The sequence below is a fragment of the Cryptomeria japonica genome, chromosome 10, assembly GCF_030272615.1.
Source record: "Cryptomeria japonica chromosome 10, Sugi_1.0, whole genome shotgun sequence".
Taxonomy (NCBI): domain Eukaryota; kingdom Viridiplantae; phylum Streptophyta; class Pinopsida; order Cupressales; family Cupressaceae; genus Cryptomeria; species Cryptomeria japonica.
The window spans coordinates 262,685,159-262,701,716 of record NC_081414.1 but is presented as its reverse complement, the minus strand read 5'-3'; the positions used below and the strand labels follow the sequence as shown (position 1 = coordinate 262,701,716).

The 16,558-nt window shown below is 37.4% G+C and overlaps 1 protein-coding gene across 2 annotated transcripts; it reads right to left on the bottom strand.

The window, feature by feature from the left end:
• Positions 1–3,470: 3,470 nt before the first annotated feature.
• On the bottom strand, positions 3,471–8,781 carry LOC131059823 (pentatricopeptide repeat-containing protein At4g02750). Of its 2 annotated transcripts, XM_057992857.2 has the most exons (3): positions 5,717–8,781; positions 4,462–5,269; positions 3,471–3,860 (listed from the first exon to the last, which is right to left on the bottom strand). In XM_057992857.2, the coding sequence occupies exon 1, from the start codon at positions 8,583–8,585 to the stop codon at positions 6,081–6,083; it is 2,505 nt and encodes an 834-aa protein (XP_057848840.2). In that variant the 5' UTR covers positions 8,586–8,781; the 3' UTR covers positions 3,471–3,860; positions 4,462–5,269; positions 5,717–6,080. The 2 variants fall into 2 exon arrangements, with proteins under 2 accessions (XP_057848840.2, XP_057848839.2); XM_057992856.2 differs by lacking the exon at positions 4,462–5,269.
• Between the last annotated feature and the right edge of the window lie 7,777 nt (positions 8,782–16,558).

Sequence of the window (16,558 nt, the reverse complement as noted above, 5' to 3'; positions counted from 1 at the left end):
TAATAATCGATGAACACAAATAATATAACCGATATCAAATCGGGATTCTATGCTATAGAATGATAATCGACAGTTAAGCATTTTGATCGAACTAATTAGATTGATCATATACAAATGAAGAATGGTTTATCAAATGAAGGCTTGAAGTTATTCATCATAATTATCGATAGGATAAATGATTGAATGAGAGACTTCATTTGAAGTTATTCATCATAATTATCGATAGGATAAATGATTGAATGAGAGACTTCATTTATCTCTCATTCAATCATTTATCTTACCGAAGCTATCATGCATTAACAAAAGAAACCTATAGGAGGGAGGGTTTTTTTTATTTCAATTGTGAATACATTTTATCTTTCAACCTTTAACATTTTCTTTTATTTTTCCATGAAATCCCTTTGAAAGGATTAGGTTGTTTCCTTTTCTTTTAATTCACTTGTTACTTCGAATTTCTTTAGGACAGATTGCTCAAACAAGTGTCATCAATTGATTTGGTAATGTAGGATATATTTTTTTTGGAACGCTGCAGTATGAGAGAAATTTTAAATAGAACACAAAGAAGCATCTTTTAGATCTTTTTCCAAAGTAATGGTAGAGATGCCTCATGTATTGAAAAATGTTCAAACATTTTAGACACTATTATTTAAATATTTTAAAATTTATGATTGATAAATTCCCATTTATAAATGCAAGATGAAGCGCTTCTAATTAATTGAAAACTTTAGTTAAAATGAGATATTTAAATGCTTAGTAAAATTGTGAGCTTTTGTTTCAAATCCCATGGTTTTCCTTTTTGGTTTGATTTTTTTAAGAAATATCCCTAGAAAATATGAAAAAAATATTTTTTCATGACAAAATTAATCCAAAGACACATACATATATGAAAAATTTAATAACAAATTAAGAACAATGATAAGTTACATAATGTACTTGTTGAGAAAACACTAATTTTATTGTCTGAGATACTTCCTTAATAAGAAAATATTGTGATGGTTATGCCACTAGAAAATAAAATAAAATTTGATAAAACTTATTATAGATATGTTTCTTATTTTTATTCTCAATCGATAAGATATTTAAGATTTAGACATCCATTTTGTTAGGCCTTGTCCAATTTGTTAAGGTTTTAGGTTTGTTTATATGCAACAAGCCTTTATTCCTTAAAATCTAAACCCTTCATTTCTGTTAGGGTCATGTGTTTTAATTTTTGGTTGATCATTTGTCCAGGGTCATGTGTTTTAATTTTTGGTTGATCATTTGTCCAGGGTCATGTGTTTTAATTTTTGGTCATCGATCGTCGATCGTGTTAGTTATGACTTAAGGCTTTTATTTCATTTTTGTGACTGGACCTTGGCTTAGGAAACTTTCATTTTCCCAGTTGTAATTATTTTTCTGAGTCCTAAGTTTTAAGCCTTATTATTGCATAGCCTATGGCCCCTTGGCAATAAGTCTTCATGTGATTTATTAGGTCCTTTAAGTTGTTGGCCCTTGTGGTCCTCGCCAACACTTATCGCTACAAACTTGTTGTTTGTTGAGGCCTTGTTCTTGTTTCAACGATCTGGAAAAGTCAAATACATATCCACTGTAGAAGACAATTTGATAGCTTATGGCTTGTCTCTAAAGCTCACTGAATTGTTAAAGTCTCATTTTGGCTTGAGTGACTCGGCAATGACAATGGAGGAGGCTCGATGCTCAGACACGTAGTGATATGTGCATATCACTGGAATTTCAATGTTCATGGGAACCTTTCTTTTGTTCCCACAAGCCAGAGATATAAGGATAAAATCTGAGATGGCCATTGACAAACATATTGTTGGAGCTCCCTCCTTTGGGGAAGCCCTTCTCGAATTCTAGCAGTCTGATGATGGGAGAGAAAAGGAAGTGAAATGGACGGTGGGCCCATATCTTCTAGGCATTTCATTGGAACTAAAGTGATCACTAGAGTTTTTTGGAGTTCTAGCGATCCAACGATAGTTGGTGGTAGTCTTATGTGAATATGATTTGGCTGAGAGTTTCCTTCTTTCCAAAACTACTTCTATCATTGGGACGGTTCTAAAGTCTTAGTGATCTAGCTATGAGTGTCATGGTAGACTCTTATGTCGCGTTAGAGGGTTATCGTCAAAGCTCTAAGCTTCGGGGGAACATCATAAAGGCTTCAATCAATGGACGAGAAAGCTTTGTGGTGTAACTTTGAAAAGTCAAAAAGTGTTACTTCCTCGCTCAAGAAATTTCAAGCTCTGTCGATAGTCGTAGATCTTTTAGATCGAGGACTAGGATTCAAACATGACAACAACTCATTGACAATTTAATAGCTTACATGAATTGGTATTAATGGTGCCAACTGAAGGAGATATAACCAGATTTTGTCATCTCACATTTTAATTCACAAAGTAATCCCAGAGCTCAAGGTATTTAGATAAGGTAGAATTTGAGGTTTTCCTGTAAAATAATGAAGGTTTTTTTCTCATATGTACCAAAAGAGCTAGTAAGTGACCTATGGTCTTCTTTCATATGATTTTGGCTTTTTTGCTTTCTCCTAGGGTATAAATTGAGAAGAATTATTGTCGTTTGAAATTGAACCCTCTTTTTAGTCAAGAATTGCTATGAAGTGTTTGAATTTGATTAGAAACGTAAATGGCTCCCAATTCATAGGCATAAGAAAGATGACAAGCTTAAAAAAAAATTCAGATTTGGACAAGCCACCTTTCTGTAATGATATATTTGAGGAGTATTTTGTATACCATGTAGTTTGACATGTACTTAGATATGATGTATAGATGTTCATGCCAATTAACTTAACAGTGCTGACTACAAATGTGTAGAGCTACGAGAATAATAGGCCTTTTGATTATGTATCATATCTAGAAGATAGGGTAAATAAGGCCTTAGTTGATGTGAAGAAAGACAAGTCTATTGTCTATTTCAAGTGGTATTCTCTATTATGTCACATTTTGTTGTATAGAGGATGGGAATGGGTTATTTGGCAACCTACTCTTAGATTGACAACATTGGATAAATAAGGTAATCTAAACCTTGTCTAAGAGTGGACATACAGTTGGGACTGTAGACAACTAAAATTGTCCTTTGATTAAATAAATATTTATTATTTATATAGATCCCAGATCTCTTATATACAAAATTGGCATATGTAAACTCAAAACAAGTTTTACAAAATATGGCATATACCATCTCAAGATCTATACACAATATACATGTCGAATAACTATTTATCAATTTCTAAACATCCACAAGTGATCCTATACATATGTCTAGCAAATCTTAAACTTTTGGTGGATCATCAAAATCATACATCTTCGAAATACTTCCCAAATGTGAAGTTGGTTGCACATTAACAATTCAAACTATAAATTAGATTAATTATGTCATTGGCTGATAAGTTAGACTACTAAATAGAAACTTATATACTATTATTTAGAACGATCAAATTAACATCACAATCACTATAATGAACTATAATTTCTCTAAAACAGAATTTTTGATTACAGAAGGAGTTCTACATATGATGGTCCCCAAGGATGATCAGAAGTCCTAACATATTGTAATGATAGAGGAACCACATTACTAAATCATGCAAAAGTATATAACAAGTAAAAAAAAATTGTACAAGTTAATATATAATCGTTAACAAAGAAACATAAACTAAACATTTATCTAATTTTATCTAAACATATATCTTCAATATAAAATAGACATGTACCTCCCATGATGCTTATTCTATTGTGTGTCCTTTGTCCTACATAGCCAATTTCTCTTTGTTCTTCTTTCTAGCCTAGGAATGTCATTGTCATGCAAAGATTGTCCTTTATAGTACTTTTGAACATCTAACCATGCTCCATCTGCCAAAACAAACTCAAATTTAGCTTGCACTCAAATTTACCTATTTCTTATAATTTTAAATGACCCCTTCCATAATTGTTTAAGTGCTTTGAATAAAATAAAATCACTACTGAAACAATCTATCAGTCTTGGGCTGGTGTTGCTTGTTCGTATGAGGCATTGGCTATGTCCATAAAATGTTTTTGGGGTTCATAGAAGATAGATTATTTAAAATTGCTGCATAATTTAGTTATCACTAATTTAAGGAAAATTTCAATGCATTGATATCAGGAATTAAGACAAATGTAGATTCATATGATACCTCTCCAATTAAGAAAGCCGATGTCTTGATGTTTCAAATTTCAATGGCGCATATGTGCAGAAAGTTTAAACCAAATAATGTAGATAAATGATGGAATGACACCAGCATAAGACATACATGGGCCTAAAGTACAATTTTAACTTCATGATGAACACTAAATGATCCTCACTGATCGATAAAATCTATCATGTTACTGTTTCTTTGTAGTACCGTATTGACTTAAATCTATTTTTATTGATATCATAACATCACTTTAAAGTCTAAAATATAGAAAGATGCTATGCATTCCTTCCAATTACCTTGAATGTCACATCCTTTATAGTAGTCACAACTTTGCAACTTTGCATCTCTTGATTATGCATGGGTACCAATCAGTTAACCCAATCAGCAAAACTTACCAGTACAGTGATTCTTCTTTCTTATAGGTTGTTTACCCCACAAATCCAACATTTCTTATCTTGATTTCATCTCTATAAGTATATATGCTGGTTTTGAACACTTTTTGTGACATTCTCTATCAATGTCCCCAGCTTGCTTGTTAAACAGTGTTCATTCACTGGTTTTCCTTCTCTGCAGGATCTGGTCTATTTCCTGCTCTCTGTTGTCAGTTCACTGTGTGATAGATTCTCTTTAATTGATATCTGCACTCCTGTCACAGTATTATGCCTTTCTATATTTCTATAGTACCTTATTTTCATGTTTCAATCAACACTATCATTAGCTTGTTTGCATGCTCATTTCAGACTATTTGAATATAAGCTTTGTCAAATTGACATGGCATAAAAATGAACTCACTGCATAGCTTTCCTAGTTTTTCACATCATTTATAACTATCATCCATTGTTAGCATATGCAGTATATCATATATGCTATACAATCTTAACTTCTCTTATATACCATCAAGCCATCTCCCCAAGCTTCTGCTACAGGAGTAGCAACTGCTCTCAAACGTTTTTATGCCTCAATCTCTCCTTTGAGACCTACTTAGAGCCCTTCAATAAGAGTTAATTCTATGAATTACAGATGTATTTTTCTGCCTGTTGGGCATGCCCTTAAACTCAATGTTGTACAAATTCCTTTTGGGAAGATCACTCCTTCACAATAACTCTGTAAAATAATACAAAAGCAAGATTTCAGTTGGTACCATATTGATTTGAATGTACATTTTTGTGTAATTTACTCCAACTTAGATGCTCGTAAGGAACAAACCCATGGTTACTTACATTAGCAACTATTACACGATGAATATTTAGGGGTGTTGTAACAGAGACGAACTATATAATCTATGATGTGATTTTAATAAAAATCACATGTATCACTGATAAGGATGTAATATGCATGCTTATTTAGCTGTTTTAGTCTTTTTTCAACACGTATCACCTATATTCCTAACAACAACAAAGAGTATTCCATAAAAGATGTAATGATTACTATCCACTGAAATATTTCACCTGGAAATTTTTGGGATGATCTTGCAAGTGTAGCATTACCAAGGTAAGAAAGGTTTTAATTATCCAAAAAGGAACAGAGAAGGGGTACTGAGAAGCTCCTCACCTTGTTAGAAAAGAGTGTCATCTTTCTGACCTGCGTTGTAAATCATATAGTTTGTTTTGACAACATTTGCTCCCAACTCCCTCTAACATCACAAGTTTTCAAACTTCAATGTTTTTCTCTGTTTGCAGATATAACTCTTCCTGCTGGTTAGGTAAATCCCTCTTGTGGGGTGATCTTATCCTTGTCCATTGGGCTATGCCACAGCCAGCAAGTTCAATGTGGTAGTTTACCCAATTTCAACACTATCATATCTCCTGCGCAATGAACCTGGGGTTCCATTGTAAAACCTTGATGTTTTAAGCAAATGAGCTCATTGTATCAGGCAAAAGAAAGTTACTTTTTTACTGAAAGTGTGCCTCCAATTCTAGATATCAATCCAACTGCAACCTGGCTTCTTCTTCAGACCTCTGTTTTGCATTATTTTTCTCACCTTTCTTGCATCATCCCACCTCCCAGCTGCAGCATAGATATTTGACAGGAGCACATAATTTCCAGCATTTTGAGGCTCTATCTGAAAAAGCTGATTTGCTACAGTTTCTGCTAGCTCTGCATTATTGTAGATGTTGCAGGCACCAAGCAAGGCCCCCAGCATGCTTGCAGTAGGTTTTAACGGCATACTCTTGATGAAGTCGTAAGCCTCTTCTAGGCATCCAGCACGCCCAAGTAGATCAACCATGCAGGCATAATGCTCCACACAGGGTGTTATGAAATAATTTTGTATCATGCAAGCAAAATAACTCCTGCCTTCATCTACCATGCCTGCATGGACACAGGCAGACAAAACACCAATAAAGGTGATGTAATTTGGTTTCGTGCCTGACTGTTGCATTTGGCCAAAGACTTTGAGGGCATCTTCGCCGTGGCCATGCATACCATAGCCCACAATCATTGCATTCCATGAAACCACATCTTTGTCGGACATCTTTTCAAATACCTGGACTCCATTCTGTATACTCCCACATTTAGCATACATGTCTATGAGAGCATTCCCTACAGAAACATCCAAATCATGTTTCTTTCTTATTATTGTACTGTGAATTTCCTTGCCCTTTTGCAGGGCTGATAAACGGGTACATGCCAAGAGTACACTCAACAAGGTAACCGGGTCATGTTTAACACCCTGCATTTGCATTTGACTATAAACTTTCAAGGCCGCCTCTGCATTTCCATTGTTCACATTACCTGCAATTATTGCATTCCAGGTTATAACGTTAGGCATTATACCTACCATTTGCATTTGTTGCAGCATATCCAATGCCAGGCTACCATTCCCATTCTGAGCATACCCTCCAATCAACACATTCCATGAGGTCACGTCAGGTTTTATACCTTCCTGTTGCATTTGCTTAAATAGTTCCAAAGCCTTATCGTTATGCCCATTCTGCGCATATCCCGAGATCATTGCATTCCATGTAATCGAATTTGGCTTTGTCCCCTCCAGTTGCATTTGATAAAAGAATTTTAATACTAGGTCATAATCTCCATCCTGAGCATAACTTGCAATCATTGAAGTCCATGAAATCACATCTTTACGGGCCATTTTGTCAAAATGTCTTTGGGCATCCTTAATTTTTCTGCATTTGATATACATGTCTATAAGGGCGTTCCCAACAAAAACATCAGACAAATAGCCACATCTAACCACACGGTCGTGAATTTCCTTACCATGCAGAAAGTCCTCTAGCCTAGCACATGCTGTCAGAGAGCTTACAATGGTGATTGAGTTAGGCTTAATACCAGTCAATTGCATTTGATGTAACAGCTCCAACGCATTAACATTACAACCATTCTGAACACACCCTGTAATCAACGAATTCCATGATACCACATTTGGATTTAGTCCTGCCAATTGCATTTGCCGAAAGAGTTCCAAAGCCTCATTTCCCTTCCCACTCTGCGCACATCCTGTAATCATTGCATTCCATGTAACCGAATCTGGACATATGCCTGCCAACTTCATTTGTCCAAAGAGTTCTAAAACTTCAGCACCTTGCCCATTTCGTGCATATCCTGCAATTATTGAATTCCAGGTGACAGCATTCCGCTTCAATCCAATTATCTCCATTTCATCAAAAAGTTTTGACGCCTCATCCAAATCCTCAATCTGGACATATCCTGCAATCATAGTATTCCATGAGACCACATTTCTTTGATGCATTTTATCAAACACGTTGCGTGCATCTTCTACATTCCCACATTTTGCATACATATCTACAAGACAGCTCCCTACAAAAACATCCTCCTCTTCGAACCCACTTCTAACAACATAAGAATGAATTTCCTTGCCATTTTGCATAGCCGACAGTCTCCCACAAACCGACAGAATACTCGTCATAATAAACGGGTGAGGTTCTATTCCTTCTGTCTGCATTCGACGAAAAAGTAACAAGGCTTCTTCACAGTTACCCTGTCTCGCATATCCACTAATAATTGCATTCCATGAGCCTGAATTTCGTTCAGGCATTTCGTCAAACACTTGGCGCGCATCGACTAGACTTCCACATTTACAGTACGTGGTTACCACTTTGTTTAATAAAGATATGTTTGACGCACTACCAGCATTCATAAGAATGTGGGAGTGGATTATTTTACCCTCTGAGAGGGCTTTCATGGAGGCACATGTTTGCAAAAGTGAAGAATATGTGTAAGAGTAAATAGAAATAGAGGCACCTTGGTGACGAATGTCGTATAAAATGGCCACTGCTTCCTTCAGTTTACCCTCATTAGCGAGTCTGGTTAAGTTTTCGTTTATTGAAGCAGAGACGCTGTTTGTTTCTGTTGCAGCTTGTGCTGTGATAGAAGGGAAAGCTGAGAGAGATTTTCTGGAAATTTTGTGTGCCAAATTGACACTCAAACGCATTTTATTCATATATATGTTCTGTGGCAATCGAACTGGAAGACAAAGCTTGTGAGATTTATATGCAGACGGCTACATTTTGTCAAACATAATTTGAAGATTGCGAGTAAATGAAACAACGTTCATTTTGCGGCTAGTTTCTTTCAAGGAGGATCTTAGAAGTAATTGAGCATAAATATTTTTAATCCCGCCTAGCTATAGGCGGAGATTAATGTTTTTGCCTCACACTTTTTTTCAATTAGCTATGCTTTGGAAACTGTGCTAAATATTTATCTTATAAGTTATTCTATAGTTTGCTCTGATTTATTTATTAATATCAATTTTTCTCTCCATTTTTACATTGGTTAGTATACTTTTTACTGACTTTTTAAATTTTTTTCTTTTAAATAAAATGAGATGACCAATCAAATGTGACAGGACAAAAATTTAGATGAATTTCTAATCTTTTACTGTACATCGCGAATTAAATCAAATGTCTTTTCCTCGTTATGTCGTACATGGAAGCTATCTATGTCTCTACATTTCTCTCGAAGCTACCGGCAGCTTTGAATAGCCAATCTAGTTGAAGACAGCTGTCTCTCCACAACTCTCTGGAAGCTACTGGTACTTATGAGTACCTAGTCTAGTTGAAGAAGATGTGAAAACCCTGAAGCATTTCAAATTTGTAACAATGAACCTGAAATTAAGGCACAAAGAAACTATTAAAAATTCTTGACAAAATATGATAGCAACCATGGAGTCACCAGCGTATCACCGTGAGAAACCTCAGGTCAATATATACACTATGTGTATATCAATAATTTTGCTTGCATGAAAAATTGAGTTCGAAATTTTATTTTACTAAAAATTTCAGTCCAAATTCTCATTTTCTTAACCTTCGTGGCAGTAAATTCATTTTTTTTGCTCAAAACAAAAAATTTCAAGACTATTTTTTTATCAAACCCTAATTTTACTATCCATTTTACAAGAAAATGTATTTGTTTTAATATTTCTATAATGTGACACTGCCAAAAAGTAGAGAAAATAGCAAAAATGGAAAACTGAGAGTTCTACAGCATTGTAGGAAAGAGACAGATGACCTTTAGGTGAGCTGGTAAAATCAAATCATCTAATTACAAATAATGAAGGAAAGGTCCAACTAGTTTTTCAAACTGTGCTTGCACCCATTCTCAAAGAGTCCATACAAAGATGCAATGTGGAACAAGAATTCTAAGGTGTGATCATTACTCACCTTTGAGAGCACCTTCAATCATGAACATGATAAAGATTAGCGAGGAAAAAAGAAAACTAAGGAAGCTATCTACAAAATCCATTTCTTTTTCTTCTAGCAAGTTTAACATAATTTGAATGAATATTATGTTGAAGAGTTTGTAGAAAACAAACCTGATAATTGAGTCTTTCAAAACGTAGGTGGCAATTAGTATGTTATTGAGGTGGCAACCAAAGATGCTGGTGAGCGCATCTAGCTTCATTTTTTTTAAATTTCAAAAGGATGTCAGACAAGAAAACTTTTCTAGCTATTTATTATTTCCCTATATTTGCAAAAAGAGGAATAATATGCACATGATACAATGACATTGAACATTAATAAATATGTTCTCATGAGATATTCATTTCACATTGAGCAATACTTTTTTTTATTATATAATCTAAAATAGTTAGACCCCAGAAGTTTTGAATGTGGAGAACAGAGGAAGATCAAAGGAAAGAGGAAAAGGCCTTGGGAATGAGAAGTCACGAGGGAAGTCAAAGAAAGGACGCTCTCAATCTAGAGGAAAGAAAGATTGCTGGTACTATGGAAAGCCTGGTCATCTAAAGAAAGACTGTTGGTCTCGGAAAAACAAAGAAGAAGATAAAAATGAAAATGACAGTAAGGAAGCTAATATTGCAAGTAATACTTTACAAGATGCTTAAATCTTATGTTTGGATAATGTTAATGATTCTTGGGTAATAGATTTCGGGGCTTCATTTCATGCTACACCCCATAGAAAATATTTTCTAGATTATGTTCAAGGTGATTTTGGACAGGTATATTTGGGTGATGATGAACCCTGTCAAATTGTTGAAAAAGGAAAGATAAAGATCAAGTTGCAGAATGGTAATGACTGGTTTCTGCAGGAGGTAAGACATGTTCCTAATTTAAGAAGAAATTAATTTCTGCAGGGCAACTAGGTAGTGAAGGTTGCATAGTTACCTTCTCAGATAGTATGTGGAAGGTCACTGAAGGATCATTAGTAGTAGCTAAAGGTGCAAAGGTAGGCACATTATATCTGTGTATTGGTAACACTTACTCTACCTTAGCTGCTACAGATAAAGTTACTGCAGGGACAACAACAATAAATGTTGCAAGAACAGATTCGATAATGTGGCACCATAGGCTTGGGCACATGAGTGAGAAAGGGATGAAAATCCTTCACTCCAAAAATCTATTGCCAGGACTAAAGAAGATTGATTTAGAGTTCTGTGAAAACTGTGTTTATAGTAAACAGAAAAGAGTCAGATTTCTCAAGGTTGGGAAAGAGAAGAAGAGTGAGAAGTTAGAGCTTGTACATTCAGATGTATGGGGACCGGCTCAGGTATCATCTCTTGGTGGCTCTTGTTATTATGTTATTTTTATTGATGACTCAACCAGAAAAACATGGGTATATTTCCTAAAACAAAAATCGGATGTTTTTGAAACTTTTAAGAAATGGAAAGCTTTGGTTGAGAATGAGACAGGAAAAAAGTTGAAGTGTCTCAGATCAGATAATGGAGGTGAGTATTGCAGCAAAGCATTTGAAGATTACTGTTCCTTAAATGGGATTCGAAAGCAGAAGACAGTTCCAGGAACTCCACAGGAAAATGGTGTGTCAGAGAGAATGAATAGGACTATCATGGAACGTGCGAGGAGCATGAGATTGCATGCTGGATTGCCCTTACATTTTTGGGCAGATGTTGTACATACTACTGTCTATTTGATAAATAGATGACCTTCAACCCCTTTGGATGGTGGTATTCCAGAGGATGCATGGACTGGTAAAAAGGTAAATTATTCTTTTCTAAAAACTTTTGGTTGCGAAGCTTTTGTCCATGTTGATAAAGAAAACAGAACCAAGCTTGATGCTAAATCTCAGAAATGTACCTTCATTGGATATGGGATAGATGAATATGGCTATCGGTTATGGGATTTTGAAAATAAGAAAATAATTAGAAGTAGAGATGTTATATTCAGTGAGAAGGTTATGTATAAAGAACAGATGCAGGAAAAGAAGCATGAACAGGACAAACAAGAATATGTGGTGTTGGATGAGAATCTTGAAAAATGAAATGCCACAGGTGCCTGATGCTCAGCAACAATAGATTGTCCCACAAACTCCTGCAAGTGTTAGACGTTCTATGAGGACAAGTAGACCCCCTGAAATATTTTCTCCTTCTTTGTATTCTATTTTATTAACGGATTCTGGTGAACCAGAAGAATATGAAGAAGCAATGCAGGTAGATGCCAAACAACAGTGGGAGCTAGGTATGAAAGAGGAGATGGACTCCTTGATGAAAAATAAGACTTGGGACTTAATCCCTTTACCTGTAGAAAAAAGAGCCTTGTAACAAATGGGTTTATCGGCTGAAGGAGGAGGAAGGAGGTCAGAAAAGATATAAGGCCAGACTTGTGGTAAAAGGTTTTGCATAGAAAAAGGGTATAGATTATGATGAAATATTTTCTCTAGTTGTAAAAATGACTTCAATTAGAATTGTACTTAGTCTTGTGGCTACAGATGATTTACATCTTGAACAATTAGATGTCAAAACAACTTTTCTCCATGGAGATTTGGAGGAGGAAATTTACATGTTGCAACCATAGCGATATGAGGTCAAAGGTAAGGAGAACTTGGTGTGCGGGTTGAAGAAAAGTCTGTATGGCCTAAAGCAAGCACCCCGACAATGGTATTTAAAATTTGATAGTTTTATGGCTAAGAACGTTATCATAGATGTCATTCTGATCATTGTGTATATTTTAAGAGATTTGATAATGGCAGTTATATTATCCTGTTGCTTTATGTTGATGACATGCTTGTTGTTGGGTCTAACATGTAACATATAAATGATCTTAAACAGAAATTAGCTAGGTCATTTGCTATGAAGGATTTGGGTGCAGCTAAGCAAATTCTTGGTATGAGGATTACACGGGACAGGAAAAATAGAACCTTGAATTTGTCCCAAAGTGAGTATATAAAGAAGGTGTTGAAAAGATTTAACATGCAAGATGCAAAAGCAGTTAGTACACCTTTGGCTAGTCATTTCAAATTGATTAAGGAGATGTGCCCAAAGGCACAGGAAGAGGTTAATAAAATGTCTAACATCCCGTATTCATCAGCTGTTGGCATGCTTAAGGCATTGTAAGGTTGATGTACTATTTTTGCTGGATAATAAGAAAGATTGGACGACTGTGTATGGTGGACGTAACCCATTCTGGGTGAACCACGTTAAATCTTTGTGTTATCTGTGTCTTGTTTTATTTCTTTATCTTTTGTATTTAAATCTGCATATAATTGTTAGTTCATATTTGCTTCGGATCTGCTTGAAACCCTAACAGTTGGGTGGGGTTGAGGTTGCGCGGGGGTGGAGCTTTAGCTGCGCGGGGGTGGTGCTTAGGCTATGCGGGGGTGGATCTTAGGCTATGCGAGGGTGGGGCTCCGACTGGCTGTGGCCTGAGGGTCTCCTGTGAGCCTGGGGTATTGGCTGGCCCCCTTCTTCGGTGGTTCTTGGGAGGGGCGGTGCCTTGGATGTCGAGCCTTCTTGAGTTGCCCTTTGGGGTGTGGATTTTTGGCACTCTTATTTTTTTGCACTCCAATGTCGAGTTTTGGTGGTGATCCCTCACAGGTTGCTCCAGCCATGGATTTCTGTGCTGCAGTGGGCTCAAAACCCTCACTTTAGAATATGAAGACTTTTAACAATAATCTTTTCTCATCTGATTCAGGGTTTGGGAGTGCTGGTAGCTCCCGCATTATGAAGATTAATGGTTGTCTGGAGAGATGCAGTGAGAGGCCGAAGCTGGTTATCCCTCTTGAGATGATAGCTGAAGACATTGAATATTTTTCAAAACACTCGCTATACTTCAAGTTTTTGGGAATGAGGGTTTCCTTGCAGTTTTTGGAAAACTGGGCACTAGAAGGGGAAATGGAGATTATGTTGTTGGCAAATAACTACTTCATGGTTACTTTCAATTGCATGGAGGATTGTAATAAGGTCTTTGAAGGAGGCCCACATTTTTACAACCGGGTGGGATTGTTCATCAAGCCTTGGCATGTGGGGTTTAATCCTTCAGAGGAGCTCCCAAATAGGCTTCCAGTGTGGGTTCGGTTAGCACGTCTTCCTGTGGAATGTTGTCGAGAGGATGTGCTACGGATGCTTGCTGCTCTGCTTGGGAGGCCGGTGGGATCTTCAACGCAAACCCTAGGGAGAAAGGTAATTACCTTTGCACGTATCTGTGTTGAAATTGATCTTAGTAAACCTTTGCTAGATGCAATAGATATGTGCGCAAGCTCTCATTCTTGGGTTCAGCAGTTAGATTATGAGACTTTACCATTTTGACGTCGTCTGTGTCATGAGTATGGTCATTTACAGTGTAAGTGCCCTAGATATAAACTGATGGTGCATCAACCTTAGCAATCAGACTTGAGCCTAGATAGGGCTAAGAAAGGGAAAGCTGCCATGTCAATCGAGGTTGAGGGTGTTGATGGTTTTGTCTCAGTTAAGACGAAGAATAGGAACCGAGGACAAAAGAGACCCTTACAGGAGAGACATGAAGAGGATTCCTTCAACAGATTTGAGGTCTTGGATGACCTTAGCCATCAGGAGGTAAATCTGGGGTTTACCCCTTTGGATCAAGGTGCATCAGGGGGGGCTCTGGAAAGAGTAATTGAGGACTCTACCCAAGCCCTGCTAGTGGTTGGAAGCCAGCAAATGGAGATGGATTAGCCAGTAGGGGTCCAGTTGGGACTCACTCTTGGTTTTGAGGTGAATTTGGTTGAGGGGGAGGGTTCTCTGATAGCTTTGAAATTGGATCTGTCTAGAGTTAAAAGTAATAAGTCCTCCACTCACCTGGGTCTGCATCAAAAAGATATTAAGAAAAGTGCTTCAGAGAAGAGTTTAAAGGTTGGTAGAAAGAAGGATCTGGACAAGATCAAATTGATGGGGGAGAATTGGTTGAGTCAGGGTCAGTAAAGACTTTGGATTCTCACTTTTCCAATCCTCCAAAATGATTGCGCTTTCATGGAATGTGAGGGGCTTGAACAGTGGCCCTAGACAAAAAGTTGTTCGGGATTTGACTAGGAATCATTCACCTAATGTCATATTCTTACAATAAACTAAACTTTCAATAGAGAGTATGATGGGTCTGGTGCCAAAGTTGTGGGGGCGAGGCGAGTGTCAGTGTGTTGGGGCAAGTGGTTCCTCTGGAGGGGTGGCCTATTTTTGGAACCCTTTAAGATTTCTCCCTGTTTGGTGGGTTGCCTCTAGATATTCATTATCCGGGGTTATATCTAGTCTTGGGATTGGGGAATTCATTTTGTTTTCCAACATCTATGCCCTTATTGATTTTTAGGGTAAGCAAAACTTATGGTCTCACATTTCTTATATGCGAAGGCTGGCCCCTTTTCATCCTTGGATTATGGCGGGAGACTTCAATGCCATCCTTGAGTTGAGTAAGAAGAAGAGAGAGGTTATGCAGTTGGAACCTTCCTCTTTCCTTTTTTAGGATAGTATATCTTTGTTGTAGCTTTTTGACATTAAGCCTGGCAATGGATTGTTCACTTGGAACAATAGGAGGATGGGAGAGTATTGGATTACAGAGAGGTTGGATCATTTTTTGGTCTCTAGTTTTTGGATTGGTGGGGGGTGGGCCACAAGTTCTGAGATTCTTGACTGGAGAGGGTCAGATCACTAGCCCATCAAGCTGGTTTCTTCTTCGGCTTGGGTAGCTCACTCACCTTCTTTCAAATTCCAACTTATGTGGCTTCGGGATCCTATTCTACAGGTTCTTGTTGCAGAGTGGTGGAGGAATGGGAGGTTGGCCTTTGGCACTGCCATGTACTCTTTTGCCAAGCAGCTGCAATTTGTTAAGTATCAGCTTAAATAGTGGAACTGACAGGGATTCAAGAATATTTTTCATGCTAAGAAAGCTGCTCAAATTGTGCTAAATGGGATCACCAGTGAAATCAGAGAGCATGGCTTGTCTGAGGATTTGCTTAGGGAGGAGGACAGGCTATCAAGGTGGTGGAGGAATGGGAGCTTAGGCAAGAAATATACTGGAAACAGAGAGCTCGTATTGATTGGCTGAAGGAGGGGGAAAAGAACACTACTTTCTTCTTCAACTTTGTGAAAGCAAGAAGACATGGAAATTCCATCCTTGTTCTGGTTAACGATAGAGGTGAGCAGTGCCTTTCCTTGTAGGAGATTTCCAGGGAGACGCTTCAGTTTTTCCAGGCCCTCTTCAGGGAAGACTCCCAGGGGGAAACGGTGGCGGAGAATCAGGTTCTTGCTTTCATTCCTTCTCTTGTCACAGGGGAGATGAATGAGCAGCTTTTGTGTCCTATTTTGCCGAAAGAGCTTGAGAGGATTGTCTTTCACATGAGGAAAGGTAAAGCTCCTAGACCAGATGGGTTCCTGGTTGAATTCTTTCAAGAGTTCTGGGATATTATCAAACTGGATTTATTGGAATTAGTCTTGGAGTCCCAAAGGAATAAGCAGATGCTTCGAGCGTTGAATGCGACTTTCATTGCTCTAATCTCCAAGTGTGATGGGGCTGACCAGTTAGGCTAGTTCCGCCCTATCTCTCTCTACAATATGATTTCTAAGATCATCTCTAAGATGATAGCAGATAGATTGAAGAAGTGCCTGGGGGATGTTATCTCTGAGGAGCAGAGTGGATTTGTGGAAGGGCGCCAAATTTTGGATGGTGTGGTCATAGCTACGAAGACCATTCATTCTATTACGTCATCCAAGGAAAA

Excerpts from the sequence above, each read along its gene's own strand:
- LOC131059823 (XM_057992857.2), bottom strand. The coding sequence starts at position 8,585 with ATGAATAAAATGCGTTTGAGTGTCAATTTGGCACACAAAATTTCCAGA.